This window comes from Miniopterus schreibersii, assembly GCF_964146895.1.
Source record: "Miniopterus schreibersii genome assembly, chromosome: 3".
NCBI lineage: Eukaryota > Metazoa > Chordata > Mammalia > Chiroptera > Miniopteridae > Miniopterus > Miniopterus schreibersii.
In genome coordinates, this window is record NC_138103.1 from 12,265,185 (window position 1) to 12,289,265 (window position 24,081).

The 24,081-nt window shown below is 40.9% G+C and overlaps 1 protein-coding gene and 1 pseudogene across 3 annotated transcripts in view; one reads left to right on the forward strand and one right to left on the reverse strand.

The window, feature by feature from the left end:
- Positions 1–24,081, reverse strand: part of ADCY9 (adenylate cyclase 9) — a 122,625-nt gene that overhangs the window by 30,556 nt on the left and 67,988 nt on the right. For both annotated transcript variants that reach the window (XR_013998496.1, XM_081133126.1), the window contains exon 3: positions 5,282–5,472. Coding sequence is in view for 1 of the 2 variants with exons in the window: in XM_081133126.1 (XP_080989252.1) it covers positions 5,282–5,472 (191 nt within the window). In the remaining variant the exon portion in view is untranslated. The remainder of the gene's footprint in view (positions 1–5,281; positions 5,473–24,081) is intronic.
- Positions 15,901–16,355, forward strand: LOC308555168 (calmodulin-alpha pseudogene; annotated as a pseudogene). The gene has a single exon. The product of its transcript is annotated as a calmodulin-alpha pseudogene (transcript).

Consider the following 24,081-nt stretch of genomic DNA (forward strand, 5'->3'; position numbering starts at 1 on the left):
CAACTAAAAATACAGATAAAACTTTAAAAGTCCTTTTTAAAAAAACTTACTTTACACATCCATATTTCAAAGTCAGCAGTCAAATTACTGTTTATTTACTTTTATAACAGCTTTAATGAGATATAATTAACATACCATACAATTCACCATCTAAAGTATGTAATTCAATGGTTTTAAGTATATTCAGAGAGTTGTCCATCACCACTATCAATTCAGACCACCGTTTATAATAAATATTTAATTTCTAAACTATGTGTGTGCATATGTGTGTCTGTGCGTGTGTGTATATATATATACATATATACACATATATATATATAATGAGAGAAAGAGATCTACTACCTTTCCATTCCTATAATGAATTAAAATGAAAAGTAGAGGCTTTCTGCATCCTCAAACTAAACCAACTGAGCCTATTCATAATGATTTTACACACAACTAATACAAATAACAAGGAGATAAAAGAAGTGATCATTTACTTAGAGTCATTAAAAAAGCATGGCAACTGTCACAGAAAAATGGTCCCTGGGAAAAGTATAACCATTTTGAAAATAGGACAGGTCCTCTCTGAATCGCCCCATGTGGACAAATCCATACCTTCAGCCTCATTACTGACTGTAAATATGTAGAAACTTTTGCCCTGTGAGCACACAGCCCTGGGGTTCTGAATAATAGATTAAGGTAAACTCACAATGATAGCCAAGCAGGTGCATTTCCAGTGAGGTCTTTCAGAGATGAGCTAAGATGTTGTCATAGCTCACATGGTTAACTGATTAGGATTGATGTGATAAAAAAGAAACCACCCACATCTTTGGTTTTCATTTCTTGGTTCTTCACAAAGACATAGAGCAGCTATTGTTATTGGCATGTGTAGTTTCGATCTATCACCCACAGCTCATGACAGACGAGCAGCAGACCTTCACTGCAGAGGTGAGGTCACACTGAACAGGCCAAGTGCCCATACTCCAATTACACATTTGTGACGTGGTTACATCCCCCACAGGAACGACCAAGGGGAATAAGAGAAGAACCTCCCTCAAGTCAGAACAAGCTGAGAAGGTGAGATCTTCCCCAGATAATGAATGACTCATTGTGGGCAAATCACAGTATCTGTCTCCTCCTGTACTTCTTTACTCCTACTGTGATCATGTCTCCATGCATGTCCTGGTGTCAACTGAGCATCTACTATAAAACCTAACATTCATAGGCATTACTTCAGTTAATCTTCACAACAACCCTAAGAGACTGCCTTGTCATCACCATATCACTGTAACTTAGAGAAGTTAAGGGACTTGCTTGCAGTCTCAAAGCCAAGGCTTTCAGAACAATCCTTAATTTTGAGTTCTGGCCCTTCCCATGGCACTAAATCTGCCTCCTGTGACTGTGACATGAAGAGCCCTTGACTCCTTCCTGGGCTCCCTTCCTTCTCTTTTTAAAAAAGATTTTATTGATTTATTTTTAACACAGGAACAGAGAGGGGATGAGAGAGAGAGAAAGAGGGAAACATCAATGTGAGATCGAAACATCAATCGCTGCCTCCTGCACACCTCCCACCAGGGATCTAGCCCACAACCTGGGAATGTGCCCTGACTGGGAATCGAACTGGCAACCTTTCAGTGCCTGGGGAAATGCTCAATCAACTAAGCCATACCAGACAGGACCTGGGCTCCCTTCTTGATTCCTCCTTCCCCCATCCCAAACCCTAGGGCTATCTTTGGAAGTTCAAGCTTAGAGAGCTGAGTGCCATGGTGCTAGCAGTGTACCCCACAGCCCCCCATTATGCTTCCTGATGAAAACCTCTCACTTTCAGTCACTGAAGAAGTCAATGCTTGGGTGTGGGAGGGTTCTCTCTAACCTATGACCACAGGACCAAAGCCCTTGTCCTTTGACATGACTATAGTTTCTTGGTAGGTTGTCATAGAGCACAGACTATTTCATGAAATATTAGGTAAGAATTCTCCAGCTATGAACTGAGAAATAAGTTACAGATACATAGGACATGTGTGCTAGGAGAGAAAGCAAATGACTCCTTGACATTGCCTTGGTTCTATTTAGTTCTGCTCAGGCTTCTCACTTCAGTCCTTCTTAGGCTACCTGTGCAGATGTCTATCTTTCTGTGTGTCATTTAAGAATGAAACATTTAAGCCAAAAGGAAGTTGTATCTACTATATGACAGGTGCGCTGAACACCTGGGGAAAATATAAATTGTGTTTTTTTTTTAACACATGGGCCCTGCCTGCATTCAAAGAGCTCACAAAGAGCATAAGAAACATAAGGCAAATACTGAATATTGTGTATAGCTATAATGTTATAGCACTAATAGAGAAGTCATAGAAATCTGTAATGAAGGTGAACCATGAAAGGAAAAGAGGAGTTTTTAGGGAAAAGGGAAGCGATGAGTACTGCAGGTAAGAGGAGCAACAGGGCCAAGATATGCATATATTCATTTGATTAATATTTACTGAACATCTTTTTGCTAATTTCTTGGTTCTTGCATGAAACTCCTTCCACTAGACAAGCATTCCCCCAATAGGTGCAGCTTGAAAAAAGAAATCTGTGGTCAAAGAGGCCTAAGGATGCTGCATACCACATCCATCTATGGAGACCTAAGTATACATACTAGCATATTAAAGGCTCTGAGAAGTCCTGCAGTAAAGAAATCTTTTCAGTGTTGTTTAACCTAGAACTTTCCAAATTTACCTGATCACAGAACCCTTTTTCTATACTTGACACCTATTTCCATCCAGAGAAAATACTGATCAAGGAAACACTGCTTTACATCAGGATAGGAGGGAAATGTGGGGGGGTCTGTGACAAATCTACATGGGAGCTAACTCTGACTGGATGAGGTGACAGCAGCAACAAAGGAAATTAAAGCTTGTAGACAGGAAGAGTCAAGAGACCCTGATAAAGGATTAGGAGGAGCTAGTCTGTGATTCCTGCTAATGAGAAGAGTTAATCACAGTGCAGACAATATAACGTAACAAGCCAATGACACACATATGAGGCAGTGACAAGTTTAGAGGAAAAACCTTCCCAAAAACTGTATGAGCAAGCAACTGGTACTACATTCCTATTGCTCAAAAACTATTTCTTGAGGGAAGACCTTATATGTCAGATTATAATCTATATAATCTTTAAGGCAGATCTCAGTTTTCTGCCTTTCAAGCTTAGGGTGATAGCTCATAACGATTCACTCAGTTACCCAGTGCTTATAATTTATAAAGTGCTCTACAGATGCCTGCTCTCACCTGATGGTCACCATAGGCACTAGAAGCAGAGAAGGCAAGAGTGCGGTAAGGACTTCCCGAAGTCAAGCCTGGAATGGAGACCAGGTCTTCTATCTCTTCCCTCCTTCTGCTCCACTGTAATTCTAACTTTCTGGGACAGCCCTAGTCTAAGATGTCCTATGATCCCTGTCCCTAACACCATCAAAATATCCCAGAAATTATACTTCAAGATCCAATTCATCTATCCCTTCTGGAAGGGGCCCAAAGATTCCTTTTTTGCTCAAATTCCTCTTGGTAAATAGGGTCAATTTAATAGATGACAAGATTTTCAGAAAACTTTCAATCATTATTTAGAAAACTTATACAAGGTAATAGAATACGCTAATAGTTTTGTCCACCTAGATTTTTTTTTTAAGTGAAGTCAGCAACTGTACTCCCTAATGAATAGAAACTCACATACACAAAATCTAAATGGCAGCACACACAACAAATCATTTTTGGCTTTGAGCTCTATTTCTCTACTTAAATATAGCTCGGTTTGAAGACTGGAGGAAATTGTTTCTCCCCAGATAATGAAACTGTACTTGGAAAGCCACGTTTTTGTGCTCCTCCCTGATGTAATTCTTCCCTGTCATGCTCGGTGATGCTTGATGCACCCAGAGCTCCTTTCTGAAGGCTGCAAAACATCAGCCCAGCAAAGAGGCTGTCTTGAAAGTGCGCAGGAATCAAGGAAATTTCAGATAGGCTAGCTGATACACATGTGTCAAAGAGTACAGGGAAGGCAAGGTCTAATACCTACCCCACTGGTTCTAAACCTGGGGTGATTTTACCCTTTACCCCCTCAGGGAACATTAGGAAATGGCTGGAGACAGTCTTGGTTGTCACAATGGGAGGAGGGGGAGCTCCTGGCACCTAGTGGGTAGAAGCCAGGAATGCTGCTCAACATCTCAGTGTATAGGATGGCCCCCATCACAGTTATCTGGCCCAAAATGTTGATAGTGTCAAGGCTGAGAAACCCTGCACTGTTAACAAAGCAAACAATGAGTGCTGTCAATAAACCTGAATGCAGTAATGACACAGAGTAACTGGTGCTCGGTCCTATGGATTCTGACACAGTGAAATAATCTGGATATCCCAGCTGATTGCCACATTATACCTGTTAGGCTGAAATACCAATACAGCTAGTTTTCAAATCTGTTAATGAATGTGGATAAGAAGGAACATATTGGATTAAAGCCATGACAATAGGCCATCATCTTGACCAATAAATATATCATTGAAGTAAATATTTGAGAGTACCAAACAGTGAAGTGGGTATATGTTTTAACTGACTCTCTCTTTAAAAAAAATAAAAATGGCAAATATTTAAACTGTAAAAATAAACAAGAGGTACAAGTGGGAGAACTAAGTCAAGTGTGAAAGCTGAGGACCAGCTCATAAACTAAACTGATTTCATGTGCCTAACGTCCATCACATTAATTTTTTGTGGCTCGCTATGACAGAAATGGGTACTTCTTGACAGCCACCAGGACATCTCTGTTCCAATAATGTAATACTATAGTGTTCTTGGCAAGCCTGCACTCCTCCAGTTAGCTATGTCATAAGGTTCACCCACACTAACAAAATTTAAAATAATTATAAAACATTTGATTTCAGGAGACACAGAAATACCTGAGGAAGTGGTCTCTGAAATAAGAAACCGACTAGCTCTCCAGTAAGATGTGAGGAGAATCACCTTTACTGTCATTTATCATTAGCTTTTAGAAATCCCAGAAGACAGCATAGGTTGCAGAAAAAGAAAACAACTCAAGTGAGAAGCATCTTTTTGCAGTGTAGAAAGAAAATGGAGGTGCAGAATATTTTTCCAAAAAGAAAAGATATTAAAAATGCAAAATGCTACTTCTTTTATACTACATGAAAAAAAAATCACAAAACCAAATTGGAGGGCATTCCAAGTCATCTGCTACAGACCTGAAGGCTGTATATTATTTCACATGTTGTACTACAGATTAATAGAAAATTTTAGAAGTAGGAGAAAAAAAAAAACTAACCTTAAGGTTATCAAAGGTTTTGACAGTCTGCGCCAAGTCACTGACACTCCCTGGTGATGTTGTCCCCTGTCCCCTAGGACCTGAGGACACCTGTGAGCCGTCAATGACCTCAAAGCCAGAAAGCAAGGCCTCTGAACAGCCGCAATGAGACTCCTTCGCTCTCTGACCCGCTATCAGGTATGTCTTCAAACCTATGGATAAAAATTACAGTCAGCACAAGTTGAAACCACCGTTGGTTGAAATGCAGCTCCATCTTGCTCTCTGTGCAGGACCTGCTCCTGAAAAGTTGAAAGTGAAGTGAAACTGTGAATATGTCATATTTTATTGCTGACTTCCATCTTTTCAGAGATGCGCAGCCTCAGGGGAACATTTGACTCCAAGAGACACCATTTACTCATATTATGTTTTCTCTAAATGATGGCTGCACATTTTATCTTTGGGGGCTGAAATAAGCATTAAAAAATTCCTCCTTGAAAGGGTCACATGACCTCTTTGTGACAGCAGCAGAGCCAAATGATGGTGGACCCTCTACATTTCTTGGGTTTATTTTCATCTCACAATACCAGTCACTGACACATGCAATGGTAGGTCTAGTTAGTTGTAAGGGTAATCTAGAGTATGGACCATTTGACCTGTATCAGGGATTGCAAAACTACCATGAAAAGTGAGATCATACTATGCACCAACAGGTAATTAAAACCTTCCTTGATTCAAATTTAGTGAGTATCTATTTTCTGTTGAATCCAGACATCCATAGCATAAACATCTGTATTTTGTCCAGCTGCAGGCTACGTGAACTTATCCTCTCACAAAGTCCTCATTTTTAAAAAACTTGGTTAAATGGACAATTTACCTACATCTTTGCGTTCTTGTTAAAGGCTGAAATAACACACTAATGTGCACTGCGCTGGGAAGCAGCTGTGACAGGCACACAGGTCCTTGCTCTGGGTGTTCAGAACCATCTTCTGGGGAAACATGAGGAGGAGCTTTTCCAGGCAGAGCTCAACGGATTTCCGAAACAGAAGCAAATCTGATTTAAAACATTTTTTAAAAATTCTCACCCGAGGATATGTTTTTATTGATTTTTATAGAGAGAACGGGAGAGAGAGAGAACATCAATAGATTGCCTCCCATACTCGCCCCAACAGGGGATGGAACCCACAACCTTCTGGTGTACAGGACAACGCTCCAACCAACTGAGCCACGCAGGCCAGGGCAGAAGTGAATCTGATTAAGTAAATCCATTGTTAGTCCTCACTGGAATTTAAGCAGACTGTAAATGTATTGAAGGGGGTAACAATGTAATTTACTCAATAAACCTTTATTTTAGGCCTGGTGTATGTTATACAGGGTGGGGCAAAAGTAGGCTTACAGTTGTGAGTATGGGAAACACAGCTGTGAGTATGGGAAACAGAGTTTACTACTGTATTATTATTTATTAATTATTGTATTATTTACGAACACATGTAAACCTACTTTTGTCCCACCCTGTACACAGAGAATAAAATCAAGAACAAAATGGGCCTGTCTTGGAGAGTTTAAGCTCCAACATAAGGTGGTAATGAAAAGCTGTCATGGAAACACTCAATCAAGAGGTGATGTCTCTACACTGCCAAACTGTACAGTTTCTTACACTCAGTACATATTTTTAAAATGTTTTAAAATCAATTAATCAAATAACCTAGGGACTACTTAATCAATAATCCTTAATCATTTTATAATTATACCATCAATTCACCACTTAATCTTTGTTCATCTCCTCTCTCCTCATAATACTATATGGTGTATGTTTTTAGGTCAACCTTCTAAGAATTTGGCAAGAGCCCTTAAGATACCTAGAGACAACCCTGAGTACAGCTAAACCCCAGGTGGGAAACAGAAGACTTAAATAATTTTAGATGCTACTACCCCAAAGAAGATAGTTACATGCTCACTGTTAACTAAAGTCCTGAACTTCCTTTTTATTTCCTCCAACAAATATACACATCCCAATTTATGTATAGGATCAATCACAATTTAACTAATTACATGCATAATCCTGAACTAGAAATGTGAACTAGAATACAATGGAAGAGTAAAAGCAACTTTATATGAATTTCTCAGGCTCTCATCACAGATAATACTGAATTGATTTTGTCATTTCATCTTGGGAGAGTTGAAAAACACAACCTTTGTGTGCTAACCAGAGAAAAGTCCTATTTCTGGCCTGTCTTAGAGTCTCTGGGCTAGCAGGGCTTATTCCTAGTTCATCATAGAAGTGCACGAAAAGGGTGGTTCCTGGAGCTGCTCTAATGGTCTCTCCCCTGACTCCCAAGGGAGCATATGCTGTCACTGCAAAGAGACATCTGGGAGACCAGGAAGAGGGAAGACACTTTTTTTATTGCAGGAGGTGAGAAGCTGCCACTGAAGGGAGAGGTTTTCCATTGTCTGCAGCTGGTCCTGACCCCCAGAAGAGTGTTTCCTGAGAGATGCCACTGGCTCAAGGCTTCCCTGGTGGAAGCTGCTGCTCCCTGTGGTAAGGACTGTCAAGAAGCATGAAGCCAGAGAGGCCCTGTTCTCAGCTCTCAGACCCAGGAAGAGTCCTTGGTCAGGTAACTGCCTATCCCCTCCCTATGCAGCTCCAGACCTGCAAGAGCCATTGAAGGAGGCCTTTCCTGGAGGTATAACAGGTAAAGCTGAGAAAAGGCTGCACCAGCAGATGTGAAGGGCAGCAGCCTAAGTCCCACCAAGACATGCATGATGCTGAAGCCAGCACTTTAAAGCAGGAGGATGCCCACCACCAGGGAGGGTGAAGCAATAGCACCCAGCTCTGTAGTCACAAGCTCTGACGCTGCCTTAGGGTGCACATCCCTGAGGTTTGTTGTAACTACTGTGAATTGTGACCATCGAGTCACTGCTCATTTATCACTTATTAAGCACTTCCTATTTACCATGCACTGTGATGAGTGCTGGGAGAACAAGCTAGAATAAATCAGCTCTGACTCCTACCTGTATGGGACTATCACTTGAAGAGGGATCTAGACAGCAGGCAGGATGAGAAAGTGATGGTGCTCTGGAAAGCACAGGAGGGCAGCACCTTGCAAAGACTTGGAGGTTAAGGAAGGCCTCCTGGATGAAGTGAAAGACAAAGAGAGGTCAGCCCAATTAAAGCCAGCAGGGCCAGGGGCTGAGGCAGCTGTCATCAGGCTACAGGTGCCACTACATCAGTACATGAACAGGCCCTCCAAAAAGGGAGCTTTTGACAGGCAGAGTCGAGAGATGGAAGTAAGTTTAGTGAGACTGGAACAGAGAATGAGTGTGGGTGAATCACCAAAGATGATCTGGGGCCATGCATGTGAGGTATAGATCAGCTCCAAGAGTCTTCATGCTGGGGGCAACAGGGAGGGTGTGAAGAGTGGTGAGCAGGCCCAAGGCTTAGGAAAGGCCAGGGAGCTGTGGAACTGCCAGCCACAGTGGGTGGGAAGGAGTTAGGGAACATGGGAGTCAGGAAGTTAATGGTGGGAACAGGAACCTACTCCTCCCAAATGTGGTGGTGACAGCACAGTGCTTCTACACCAGGCCCTGGAGAGATGGGTAAGGGTGCAGCTTCTGCAGAGCAGCCTCAAATTCATGCTCCATCACCTCCTCACTGCATGACCTAGAGTAAAATGCCCCAGCACTCTGCATCTAGGTTTCCTCATTGTGAGGTAAGGTTAAGAATAGGACTCACCCACATGGCTCACATGAGGATTAAACAATGAACACATGTGGAGGCTTCACAACAGTGCCCGGTACAGAGTAAAACTCAGCAACGTAAGCTATTATCATCAATGTGGATGTTTAACCTGCTTATCACTGGAGTCTTTTTCATGCTCCTTCTATGGACAAAAGCATATGCAAAATGGTTAAATCAATAATTGCCCTGAATTTGTTTCTTATTTGAATTTTTCTTTAGGAAGCCCCCAACTTGCAGTGATGACACACTACTGCTAGTATTCCCAAGGTCAAACGTACATATGTATCCATGGCGAGCAAAATTAATGAACAAATTAAGTATCTTTTTATTTATGCTTTGATACAAAGCTAAATTTAAAATGAAACCTTTTGCCAAAACTAGAGGGACATCAGCATGATAAAGTAAGGCAGAGCTTAGCTGTCTAATGTAAAATACCCAGGAAATGTATTAGGTCTGAGTGACTGAGTTCCAGCCTTGTCAAGTCTAAGGCAAGAGAGTTTATAAGAGATAAGAATTTAATGAGTAACCACGCATGTGGATCCTGGGGTCCAAGTTCATAAGAATGGTTCTTTAGAAGCAGAGGATCAAAATGAGGCAGCTAAATGATTTTTGTTAAGTATAATGTAAACAGGAGAATAACAAGATTTCTTATGTTTTTTTCCTGGTAACTGATTTTAAACCTCACCAGCATTTATGCTTTTTATCAGCTTAATTTTACAAAGGCTGAGGGGTGGGGTTACACAATTCCTATTGGGCTCCTGTCTGACAGAGGAGCTTGTCTCTGGCTGCTTGTTTCGAGGAGAGTGACGTGGTTAACATTCTTAAGCCTTCTTAAGTATATTATCAATTATTTCAGGACAAAAACTGTGCCTTGCACACACAACTGGTGCTTAGTTTTGGTGAACTGAGAGTAATTCGAGTGGATGCCATAGTCCAGTTTGGAAAAGAAAGGCTATTCTGGCCTCCTTCCTGTATCATGGTCTTGTCTTCTACTGTGGGATGTCTGCTTTGGAATGAGATATCCTCAATCACCAAGAATCAAGGACCTGACAACCCAACAGAAAAAGAAGAATAATCAGGAAGAAAAGAATGTTTGAAGACACAGCCTTGGGAGTTAGCAGCATAATATAACAAACTCCAAGGAGCTTGCATCGCCAGTGACTTGAAACAATATCCATAAGAGAGGCAATCAGATTGGGCTAGTTCATGCTAAGAGTTACTTCACCTTGTATCACAGTTTTCTTTATAACTAGGTCTGTAATGGCTGAGTAGCATGAAGATTATTTAAACTAAAATCTAGTCAGTCAGTAAGAAAAATAAAGATTAAAAGTGCTCATAATATTAATCTACCAAATAACCCAGGCCTACAAAATTATAGACAGGGCATTTCATAATTATCTATTGCTCCTGCTTAAGAAGAACAAAAGTTTTGGTGAAAACAAAACATTTTTTACTTTGTTGACATTAAAATACTCTGTATGGGTCGAAGTTCTTTCTAATCCTACATAAAACAACTAATCACAAGATCACAAGTTTCTACAGCAAATGACTGGCGGTGAAACTTAACCTCTCTCTAAAAAATGAAGTCCCAAGCAATAAAATAGGAAGCAGATTCATCTAAGCAGGCGAAAGAAACAAAGGTGGGCCCGCCCGGGTGTGGCTCAGTGGTTGAGCATCGACCTAGGATCCAGGAAATTGCGGTTTGATTGCCGATCTGGGCACATGCCCGGGTTGTGGGCTCGATCCCCAGCCGGGGGTGTGCAGGGGACAGACAATCAGTGACTCTCTCATCATTAATGTTTCTATCTCTCCCTCTCCCTCTCCCTTCCTCTCTCTGAAATCAATAAGGATATATTTAAAAAAAAAAAAAAAAAAAAGAAACAAAGGTGGGTACCATGCCTGTTTAACCTGATCTTGACTCAAACTTAAACTGAACAGATCAAACTTTTAATCCTCACCTGAGGATATGTTTTTATTGATTTTTAAAGAGGAAAGGGGAGGATAGGGGGAAGGGGGGAGGGGGAGAGAGAAAGAAAAAAGAGAGAGAGAGACACCAATCTATTGCCTCCCATACACACCCCGACGGGGGACTGAACCTGCAACTTAGGTATGTGCCCTGACGGAGAATCGAACCTACCGCCTTTTGTGTACGTGATGTCCCACCAACTGAGCCACCCGGCCAGGGCAAAAAACAAACTTTTAGAAAAACACGCTCCCTCTCCCTCTCTCTCCACCCTGCTACTGAAACAGGTACTTTCTGCACTCAGCTCCCTCTCTCTACCAGTAATGGGTAAATATGCTGCCCTCATGGCCAAATATGAGTGGCCGGACAAGCACTTCATGACAATGTCCCCATGCACTGTCTTCTTCTTACCTTCCATACTTGGCATTAATAAATGCTACCCGGCTAAATGCTTTGCTGCTGAGTATTAACACTGTGAGAATCCAGTGTTAACAAACTTCAGAGACCCTTTCCCCCCACCTCTAAAAAACTCCTGAGCTACTATTTAATAGTGCGGGACTTCACAAAAGCTACAGAAACAAAATCTTTGAAAGACAACATCTGACATACCCATGAACAGCCTACCAAGTAGTATATCATTCATTCATTTACTCATTCACTCATTCAGTTATCCAACAAATTAAATATTTACTGAGTATTTTCTAAGGGTTAGGAACTGGGCTAAATGTTGAAAGAAATGGTTAAGGAAAAAAGAGTACTCTGATTTCAGAAACTGAGTGCAGATGAAAACTGAGATTTAAACACCCAACTTCAGTTCTCTCATCTAGTAAATGAAAATACTAGTAACAATATCATATGAGAGGGACATTGTGAGGATTACATGTGTTAATGCACATAAAAAAGGAAATACAAAAGGGAAAGACAGTGTTTTTCCTTCAAGAGTCTTCAGGAATACTCAAAGCAGTGAGGAAAGGGCATGAAGCAATGCTCATAAAAATTAAGTCAGAGAGCGGAAGGGTGGCAGTAAACGTGAGGACAGTAAGTTGGTGATGACACAAATCTACAAGAAGAGATAATTACATGAATTCAACTCTACATGCTGACAGGATGTTCGGAAGTGACAAAAGGCATTTTATGGTGAGAAAACAAAAGAAAAATTAAGGTCTACGATAACTACCTTGGAATACTGTAATATAACAGTTTAAATAATCAGAAGAGGCTATGAAACAAGAGAGCTAGAAGGATGGGAACTAAAATAGACGAACAACTAATAAACTCTTATTCACCCAATTGTAGCATGGGATGCCATCGGGCAGAAGGAAGCATGTCAGGTGACATCTGAAGCAGGTATAAGAAGAGCCACAGACCCTACTCTCTTCGCAAGAGAACAGAAAATAGTTAATTTTAAGATTTTAATAGTTAAACTAATAGTTTAAAAAATAATTAATTTTAAGAGTTGAAGATTTAAGTATGGAATACAGACAATAGGAAATAGATTCTATAAAAAGGATAAGTGAAAGACTCAATTTAAAATCTGAGACTAGGTGGCAGCTAAGTAATCGAAAAATAAAACCAAAAAGAGGAATACACTGAAAATTGAAATAAAGCTATATGATGCTAAGTAAAAACGGCTAATCACAAAAGGCCACATACTACATGATTCCATTTATATGAAATGTCCAGAATAGGCAAATCCATAGAGACAGAAAGTAGACTAGTAGTTGCCAGAGGCTTGGAAGATAGGGGTGGGATGCAACTGTTAATGTGCACAGGGTGTCTTTTTGGGGTAATGAAAATGTTCTAAAATTAGATTGCAGTGATAGTTGCACAACTGTGAATATACGAAAAACCACTGAATTGATTACTTAGAGGGATGAATTATATAGTAGGTGAATTATACCTAAATCAAGCTGTTGTGTTTTTTTTAAAATCCTCACCTGAGGATATTTTTTCCATTGCTTTTCAGAGAGAGTGGAAGGGGGGAGGAGAGAAACACCGATGTGAGAGAGACACATCGATTGGTTGCCTCCCAACTGGGGCCAGGGATAGAGCCTGCAACCAAGGTGCGTGCCCTTGGCCGTAATCAGACCCAGGACCCTTTAGTCCACGGGTCAATGCTCTAGCCACTGAGCCAAACCAGCTAGGGCAAGCTGTTCTTTTGAAAGAGAGAGAAAAATAAAGCTATGTGAACTTCAATAAGATGCAACAACAGTTCTCAGGTTCAGAGAAGAAATAAAACAAAGCCAGTAAGAAATACACTATCTTTGGGAATTTAAGGAAAATGAATGGGCAGTGGCAGGTAAAAGAAAAATATCAAAAATAAATGCCTGGAAATAGATAATGTGGTAGAGCTAGGACAGAAAAACAAATAAATAAGGCTAAATAACCTTGAAGAACTAAAAATTTAACATCACCAGAGTTTAGAAGTCTGGGAGAAATTAAACAAAACAAAACAAAAGTTTGACCTTCACAAGATATCTCCAAGAATCATCAAATTTGCAACTCTCAGCATTGCAGTCTAGTCCAAGAGAGCTGGGCTGACACCCAAGCCGTCTTCTTAGATTGCCAACCCGATTCCCCATGACGGCAAGAGTTCACCGCACAGCATGGCCAGGCTGGTCATGCCTGCGTTGACCTCCATAAAACAGAAGGCGCGGGCTTTCCCTGGCTGCCCTGAACACCGCTGTTTCCTTTTCATTCATGACATTTGCTGCTTCTTCTGATGCAGGGGAAGTGCTACCTACACTGACACCTCCTGTGAGCACCTTCAGCTGGAAGGAAAGGCAACATAGCCAACCTCATCCTCCCTCACCTGGAAACTCCATATTATGCAAAGCAAAATACACAATTCTTGTAATTCTTGACTGGCTTTTCCTGGGAGTGTAGCCACATCAGCACCCTCACCACCTGTTACTTTGTGGAAATGTTTATCCTGGCTTCTGGCTTGCTCCCAAATCACATTTCCAGCACAGTCACATGCTTACTGTGAATTTCACTTTTCAAGTCAACTAGTTTTCAACTCAAATTTAGGCTTTCTCTCTTTTGATGAGTGTTTTGACACTGGTTGGAGCACTGACTGGAACAGTTCCCCAATCTGCATTTTCTTGTTCCCACAGAGCACATGGCGGACTTGCTCAAGTGAAATCATCAAGAAACCTAAAACCTCTGTTTTCTAATCAAGAAACAATATCTTCTTCTCTGGCCAGGTGGCTCAGTTGGTTGGAGCATTGTCCTGTACACCAAAAGGTTGTGGGTTCAATGTCCAGTCAGGGCACATACAGGAGGCAACCAATTGATGCTTCTCTTTCTCTCTCTAAAATCAATAAACATATCCCTGAGTGAGGATTAAAAAAAAAAAAAAATTGTTAAAAAGAAACAGCCCTAGCCAGTTTGGTTCAGTGAGTAGAACATCAGCCTGCAGACTGAAGGGTCTTGGGTTCAATTCCAGCCAAGGGCATGTACCTCAGTTGCAGGCTCAATCCCTGGCTCTGATCGAGGCGCATGTGGGAGGCAACCAATCGATGTCCCTCTCACATCGATGTTTCTCTCTCTCTCTCTCCCCCCCCCCTTCCACTCTTTGAAAAAGCAATGGAAAAAATATTGATTGAGGATTAAAAAAAAAAAAAAGAAAGAAACAATATCATCTTAGGTATCTCCAATTTCTTTAATTTCACTTCAGCATTAGAGGTGGTCTCCCTATTTTAGACCTTTCTCAGAAGAATCAAAGTTCTGCTTGTGTGGTATATTTTTAAAAACCTTAAAAGTGTTGCTGGGCATTAGATGAGAAGCTGAGAGGAGGGCCACTCTGCCACTCTAGATGTCACTGGCTGGGTGATTCGCTCTCCCACACTAGCCTCACATTGCATGGCACGTGGCTGTAATTCATGCCTCAAGAAAATCACAAATATGTTGTAGACCCTCAAAGAAGCAAAACTGAAAGCAAAACTAAGGCAGTGAGTAGTAAGTGCCCATATATGAGGAGAGGACGAGGGAGGGGGGTCTTGGGGCACTGACATGCAGAGGTGCAACTTGTTCAAAAACATGACCTGGAGCTGCAGTTTACAGCCTCTCATAGAAAGCGGGGATGAGTCTTCAGAAGCTCCCTTGTCTTAGAATGGAAAGTAGGGCCCTGCTACAGACTCTGAAGGATAGATGGAAGTGGGGAGAAGGTCCATGCATTCAGACTCCCTGGGAAGGAAGATTCCAAACCCTCCAGCAAGCAGGCCCCTGCTCACTAGAGGTGCTGGCCCCAAACCAGGCAGATGAGAAAAGAAGACACAAAGAGCAGCTAACATATAGGAAAGAAACAAAGTGTTATTCTGAACGACACTAGGCTACATTAAGAACACCGAAACACAAGGTCTAAGGATCTAATGTAAGATATGATGACTACAGTTGATAACACAATATCATATAATTAAAATTTGCTAAAAGAGCTTAAACGTTCTCTCTCTCTCTCTCTCTCTCTCTCTCTCTCTCTCACACACACACACACATACATACACACACAAAAGAGGTGTGATGTGAGGTGATGGATGTGAATTTCCTCACTTTTCAAGTCAATCAGTTTTCAACTCACATCAAGGTTTTCTCTTTTGATGAGTGTTTTGCATGTGTTAACTAGATGGGAGAATCCTTTCACAGTGTACACGTATATCAAATCACAATGAACACTTTAAATATCTTATACTTTTATTTGTCAATTATACCTCAATATATTAAGTTGAAAATTTAATTTAAAAAATAAACATATAGAAATACACCAGGGCATTTGTGCTGGGAGTCTCGCAGACAGTGGTGCAGGCGGTGGTGGCAGCAGAAGTGGCACAGTGCTCAGCACACACCATGCCTTAGCAGCAGCAGCAGAGGCACCCCCACTCACAGCCCCTGTGCTTGTGCAGCCACCTCCATCTCTCTGCCCTTCCTCCCTTCGCTGGCACCATGGCAGATCAGCTGACCGAAGAACAGACTGCTGAATTCAAGAAAACTTTCTCCCTATTTGACAAAGGTGGCAATGGTACCATCACAACATAGAAACTTGGCACTGTCATGAGGTTACTGGTCAGAACCCAACAGAAGCTGAACTGCAGGATATGATCAATGAAGTGGATGCTAATGGTAATGACATCACTGACTTCCCAGAATTTTTTACTATGATGGCTAGAAAAATGAAAGATACAGATAGTGAAGAAGAAATCCACAAGGCATTCCGAGTATTTGACAAGGATGGCAATGGTTACATCCGTGCGTCAGAACTACATCGTGTTATGACAAACTTAGGAGAAAAACTAACAGATGAAGAAGTAGATGAAATGATCAGAGGAGATTTTGATGGAGATGGACAAATCAACTATGAAGACTTTGTACAGATGACAACGGCAAAATGAAGACCTACTTTCAACTCCTCCCCACTCCGAGAAGAACCGAATTGAATCTTTTACTTACCTCTTGCAAAAAAAAAGTCATTTACTCATTGTTTCTATACAGCAAAACTGAATGTCAAAAGTACCTTCTGTTCACACACATAAAAATATCTGCATGTATTGGTTGGTGGTCATGGCCCCTACACATCAGTCTTACAATATAAATACTTGTACTACCTTAATTATAAGGACGCACTTAGTGGACTCCTTGCAGCTCCATTTGCTAATGATTAATACACTGTTTGTTTTTCATGCATGGCCAGTTTTTCATGCATGCAGCTTGACAACTGAGCACAGTTAGGCATTTATATTAAAAACAAAAAATGAAAAAACAAATTCAAAACCTATTCAAACGGGTTCTAGTTCAGTTTGTTAGTATAAATTGTTATAGCTGGTTTATTGAAAGCAAACTCGTTTAAAATTAGTTTAGCTCAGGATATGTGTAGAAAAATGTGAAGGAAAAACCGTCTGAGCAGGGTGGTCCTCTTGCACTTCTCTGTGCCCCAACCATGTGACACACCCTGATGGCATGCCCACATGTGTTGGTTTAGTGTTGTCTGCATTGTACTAGAGTGAAATGGGTACCAGGCTGTCACCATTCACACAAATTTTTTAAAAGAAACTTTTACAAAGGGAGCATCTTTGGACTCCATTTTTAAAACCTTCTGAACCATGACTTGGAGCCGGCAGAGGTAGGCTGTGGCTGTGGACTTCAGCACAACCATCAGCTTGCTGTTCAAAAAATTACTATTTATATCCATTCCAAGTTGTAAATGTAGTCTTTTTACTTTTTCAATAAAAATACCATTAACTTAAAAAAAAAAATACACCAAAATATTAACAGGATAATAGGATTATGGAAAACATTCACTTTCTATATTAGAAATGTTTCTCATTTATTTTCACTTCCTATATTAGTCTTATTTACTTTATGTTTAAAATAAGCATAAATTTTTGAAGCAATGACAAAATACTTTAGACACAGAAACATGTAAGAAATAGGCTGGCCTGGCCAGCGTGGTTCAGTGGTTGAGTGTCGACCTATGAACCAGGAGGTCACGGGTTCGATTCCTGGTCAGGGCACATGCCCAGGTTGCAGACTTGATCCCCAGTAGGGGGCCTGCAGGAGGCAGCTGATCAATGATTCTCTCATCATTGATGTTTCTCTCTCTCTCTCCCTCTGTCTGAAATCAATAAAAACATATTTAAAAAAAATAAAGGCCAAGATTTGGAAGCAGCCCAAGTGCCCATTAATAAATGAGTGGATATAAAAAGCTGTGCTACATATATACAATGGAATATTATTCGGCCATAAAAACGAATGAAATCTTACCATATGCAAAAGCATGGATGGACCTAGAGGGTAATAAGTCAGTCAGAGAAAGATAAATACCAAATGATTTCACCAAATGACTTTTATATGTGGAATCTAAAGAACAAAATAAATGAATAAACAAAATTAAAACATACTCATAGACACAGAGAGTAGACTGGTGGTTGCCAGAGGGAAGAGGGGTTAGGAGACTAGGTGGAAAAGGTGAAGGGATTAAGAAATACAAATTGGTAGTTACAAAATAGTCACAAGGATGTAAAGTACAGCATAGGGAATATAGTCAACAATGTTGCAATAACTATGTATTGTGCTTGGTGGGTACTGAAAATATCAGATGAAACACTTTGTAAATCATATGATAGCTTAACCACTATGCTATACATCTGAAACCAATACAAAATAATACTGAAAGTAAACTATAATTTAAAAATTAAAATTAAAAAAAGAAATACTCTACCAAAGAATATGGTAAAAAAATAAGAAAACAGGAGAGCTTGGAAACATTGAATATTTTCAAAAAATACTTAAAGTGGGTTGAAAAATTGGTTCAAAAATCTAATTCAGAGCCCAACCATATAAAGATCAACTTTGTTTGACATATATTCCTAAAAATGCTTTTAATGTGAATATTTATAAGATATGACATATTTTCTACTTTTTAATACCCTTTATATGATTTTACTACATGATACTTAAAAGGAGTTTGTCAACCGGACACCAAACTCTCTGATCTTTCACACCCATTAAAAGAAACACATGTAGTAAAACACATGACTGAACAAATTACCATTTCGTGGGGGGTTCTCTCTGACTCTTTGGGGCTTGAATGTTTAACTAGGCACACAGCCACAATGCTAATAGGATTTGGCACAAACCTACAAAGGTGTTTCAGAAGCAGTGTTACTGTAGTGCCCCTTCCACTGAGGTTCAGCCATGGGCAAATTCGAGAAGCAGGTAAACTCACTCTAGTCACCTCGGCCAACTTCTTCTCTCCTTCTGCCCTTCAAGGATCCCACTGCCTCCAGGGTCCCCTCTCTCCTGCCAACTTATGTCTGAATGTCCACAGTAGTCCATGTGATCTCTGGTCTTGTGAGCACTGTGAAATCACATGTGATGTGTTGCTGAGAACACCAGGGACCACACCTTGCCCACTGCTCTATAAGCTACCTGTGGTCAAGGAATTCACCCCTGCAGTTGACTGATTTGCATATTTTGCCTTCCTAACATAAATACAGGTGACAACATCTGGTCTCCCACTCATATCCCAGAAATTCCTGTATCACCAACACAAAGTTTCTGCCAGACACTGTGTGATGGTGCCTCCATGCCGAAGTGGCAGGTCTCAGCGGCAAGCTCTGCCTCATCTGGGGACCATCATGAATCATGATATGCCTGTTGATTCTTTTTAATTCCTTTAAATCCCCTGAGGAACCATAATAACACCTTCTGGAAACCAGAGAGTGAACCACAAGTTCTCAACCAGATCAGACCCAATGGGTTCCTTTTTATTGCATTTTTATTATATACTTAATTTGTAATGTCTTCTTTACCATCCTGAATAAAATTAAATTCATGGACAATATATAACCTTTAATCACTGAGACCATCAAAAACACCTCTAACACCCTGGCCGGCATGGCTCCATGGTTAGAGCATAGGCCTGCACACCAGGGGGTCTCAGGTTCGATTCCCAGCCAAGGGCACGTACTTGGGTTGCAGGTAGGGCCTTGGTCGGGGTGCGTGCTGGAGGCAACCAATAGTTGTGTCTCTTTCACATCAATGTTTGTTTCTCTCCTCTCTCCCCATCTTCCATTCTCTCTAAAAATCAATGGAAAAAATAGCCTCGGGTGAAACAAAAAAAACCCCACTTCTAACAATTTCCCCCCATAGCCTTTCATCAAGCCGCCTTAAGATACTCCAGTGGGTGTCTGGGAAAGGCGGGGCAGTGGCAGAGCCCCATGCTCTAAGAGCAGCTGTAAGACCCATGGTCCTCTGCCCATCCTTTGCCTTCACAAGAGAGAAACAGTTTGAAGGATATCTGAAAGATTAAAGATTCCGCAATGCTGTATGTGTGTATATATGATGTAATTGTATATATATGAGTATGTGTATATATATCTGCAGCAATTTAAAAGAAAAATATTTCTTATTTATTCTATTCATTCTTTCAACAGATAATGAGCTCCTGAAATCTACTTAGATTGAGGGTAGGCCTATTATAAATGCCAATAATACCTTACATTTGACTACGCCTTGTTAATTTTATTACCTACAGTACCTAGATGAAGACCAAGCACAAAGGGCACTCAACTATGTGAAGAACTGACTCACATCTCTGCAGCAGTGGTCATCATGAACATCAAGGAAGGGCAGAATGAAACATGCAAGTCCTGGAATTTCTCTGGAGACTGAATTATACAGCAAACTTTCCTTACACAATAAGGAACACGGAACTGTTTACTGATTCTGTCTGAACACCAGCTATATGCCAGGCTAGACACTAAGATAAAACTATGAGCATGATATTCACCATCCCTGACCTCATGAAACTAGCATAAACTACACTAATCACCAGCTTTGAATAAGGACCATAAAGAAAACTAGAGGTTTGTGCAACAGAGAACAGTAGTCAATGGGGGGCTAATTTGGATATGGGAGTCAGGGAAGACCTCAAAGAAGAAACAGTATTGAGGTGGAGACCTCAGTGTGAGAAGGAGCTGATCACAGTTGTGGGCCTGAGGAGGACAACACTGGATGGAGGGATCGGCATGTGTGAAAAAGATTATCATGTCTTCACCTGCTGAAAGAGGGCCACCATTGCTGAAGCAAAGTGAGGAAGTAAGGCATTTGACATCAAGAACATTCTGAGTTACGTGCTAGGCCTGTGGAAGGCCTCAGCAATGTTTTAAGCACGGCAGCACACACAATCCTATTTTCTTTGCATTTTAACTTTTAAGAACTTTTAATTTGAACTAATTTTAGACATACAGAAAAGTTGCAAATATTGTGCAAGGAATTCCTTTATATACCTCACCCAGCATGTCCTAATGTTTTTTTTTTGTATGTGGTTTTTTTTTTTAAATATGTCTTTATTAATTTCAGAGAGAAGGGAGAGGGAGAGAGAGAGAAACATCAATGACGTGAGAATCGTCACTGATCTGCTGCTTCCTGAATGCCCCAGCCAGGGATCAAGCAACCCAGGCATGTACCCTGACCGAGGATCGAACCCTGATTTCCTGGATCCTAGGTCGATGTTCAACTGCTGAGCCATGCCCGCTGGGCCCAACATGTCTAATGCTAATGTCTTACTGTACTATGTCAAGCACAGAAAAATAATCAAGAACTGGACATTCGCATCAGTACAATATTATTAACTCAACTATATACTTTATTCAAATGTCACCAATTTTTTGTCTGATTTCAGTTCCAAGGTCCTACCAAGGGTCCCAAATGGCTGGCTGGCTTTTTTTAAAAAAAACCCTCAGTTGTAGCTCGTAAATGGCTTGGGAAGCTTGAAGAGTAGTAGCAGGGACTCATTCCAAGGTTGTTGCTGTGGTCCAGGCCAAGGGTAAGAGTGGTACAGCCTAGGGTGACAGCCTAAAAGGAGACAGATTCAGGATAGGGGCAGAACTGACAGGACATTCCCACAGACCGGATGTGGGGGTGAGACAAGAGAACAAGGATAACTCCCCGGGTTCTGCCTTCAATAAATGAATGGATGATGATACATTTATGGGGCAAGACTGGGAGAGGTAAAGATTTGGGGGGCAAAATGGGAAGCTCAGTTTTGGACCCTTTAAGTTAAGATGCCTGTGAGTGAAGATGTCAGTGAGGCAGCCACATCATCCCACTCAGAGAGGAGATCTAGCCTAGAGATGGGATGTCACTACTACCAACCACAGAGAGAATGACAAGGGAGAGGGCCAGGAAATAAGCCTGGGGACCTTCAATGTCAAGAAATAGTGCGGGAGGGGATCCAGCAAAGTGCAAGGACAAGAGGGGTCAGACGAAAGTCATACAAACAGAATGAAGACCGTAAGTACAATGCCAAGTAGTGATACACTGGGGTGGTGGCGACACAGGCCACCCTGGGTGGGCTGACGTGTGAGTGGGGAAGTCAAGAAAACACGTGTGGTCAATCCTTTAGAGAAGACTAGACATGAAGTATGGCAGACAAATGGGGTAATGTGGCACCTGAGAGGATTTCTGCAGGGCAGAGATGCTAGAGAATGTTGTGGGCTGATGGACTGGTCAAGAAGAGACAAGAGATTAAAGATACAGGAAGCCGGGGCCAGGTGGCTCAGTTGGTTGGAGTGTCATCCCATACACCAAAAGGTTGTGGGTTTGACTCCTGGTCAGGGCACATACCTAGGTTGTGGGCAACTGATTGATGTTTCTCTCTCTCTCCTTTCACCTCTCTCTAAAATCAATAAAAATATATCCTCAGGTGAGAATAAATAAATTTTAAAATGTGAGAAAAGGAAGGTAGCTAAAGGACCAAAGTTGCTAAAGAGAGAAGAGAAAACCCATAACTCAAGTGAAGGGACTGGACATTACCAGAAGGAGGCAAACTTCTATAAAGAAGAAAAAATAGATACACCTACTTATAGACTTTGGGGTAAGGGGGTCTATTTGGTTTTGTGGGAGTGAGGGTAGAAACATGGGACTCTTGAGGTATGGCTGTCACTGAGAGGGTGTCATATCAGGTGATGTGAGGTTCAGGCTGGTATAGACGCTCTCAAGGGAAAGTATCTAGAGTCTTCAAGAAGATGGTGCTACGTCCAGCTGGATATGGCTCAGTGGTTGAGCATCGACGTAGGATCCTGAAGATCTAGGTTCGATTCCTGGTCAGGGCACGTGCCTGGGTTGCAGGCTCGATCCCCAGTAGGGGGAGTGCAGGAGGCAGCCGATCGATGATGACTCTCTCATCATTGATGTTTCTATCTTTCTCTCTCCCTCTCCCTTCCTCTCTCTGAAATCAATAAAGATTTATTTAAAAAAAAAAAAAAGAAGAAGATGGTGCTAGTAGCTAGACAAATGGCAATGGGAACTAGTTCTTCTGGAATAGCACTAAGAAGGCAAAGAAATGGCAAAGGCATAACTAAGGCAATCAAATATCTGTTGAATAAATATATAAATGTATATAAATGAATGAACAGGTGAGTGGATGCACCAATTAATCAACTCACAAATTAAAGCCTATTATGAAGGTAGTAAAGCAAGAGGAGACATAAGAGTAGAGTAATGTGGTATGCTGTGAATGCCTGGAGATGAAATATATAGAGAATGCTTATGGTGACCAATAAAACATCAAATAACCGAATTTTTAAAAAGGCAAAGGGTATAAATAGATATTTCTCCCAAGAAGATATACAAATGGCCAATAAAGCACATGAAAAGATACTTAACATCCTTTGCTATCAGGGAAATGAAAATCAAAACCACAATGAGATACTACTTCACATCCACTGAGATGGCTATAATTAAAAAGACAGACAATAACAAGTGTTAGCAGGGATGAAGAGAAATACAATCTTCATACACTGCTGGTGGGAATGTAAAACGGTGCAGCCAGTATAGAAAACACTCTGGCAGTTCTTCAAAATGTTAAACACAGAGTTATAATATGGGTTACCAATGATTCTACTCCTAGGTATATATCCACGAGAAATGAAAACATATGTCCACACAAAAATTTGTACACTGATATTCAAAACAGTATTATTCACAACAGCCAAAAAGTGGAAACACCACAAAGGTCCATCAACTGATGGTCTATCCATACAATAAAATAGTATTTAGCAATAAAAATGAATGAAGTTTTTTTTTGAAGATCTAATTAGATTTTATTCAGTGATTCATGAATTGAGCAGCATCCCATCTACCAAATAGAAAGGAACTCTGAAGGGCTGTACAAAATGAAAGAGTTTATAGTGAGCACAAGGCAGGGCAAGGAAGTTATTCTAGCAAAGAGTAAATTGTTTCAGGCAAGGTCATCTTCCTTTGGAGGAAGGTGGGTGTCTATCTGGCAGATTACCTTACTAGTGCTAACCAGGTAATTCCAGACTGGTTAAGATTACATTCCTGGGAGAGGCTGAAACTATAGTTAGGTTAGGTATTAAGTCTTGGTGTGGTGACATGGGCTTATTAGCATAAGTGACTCCATTTGGGGTCTGTTTCTTTTTTAACAATGGTGTGTGCAATCAGGCATTTAATAAGGGGAGTATCTATGGAAACAAATGTAGTTTCAATTCATGCTAAAACATGGATAAACCTTGAACCTTATGCTAAATGAAAAAAGCCAGTCACAAAAGATCACATACTGTATAATTCCATTTCTATGAAATATCCTGAAGAAAAGCAGGA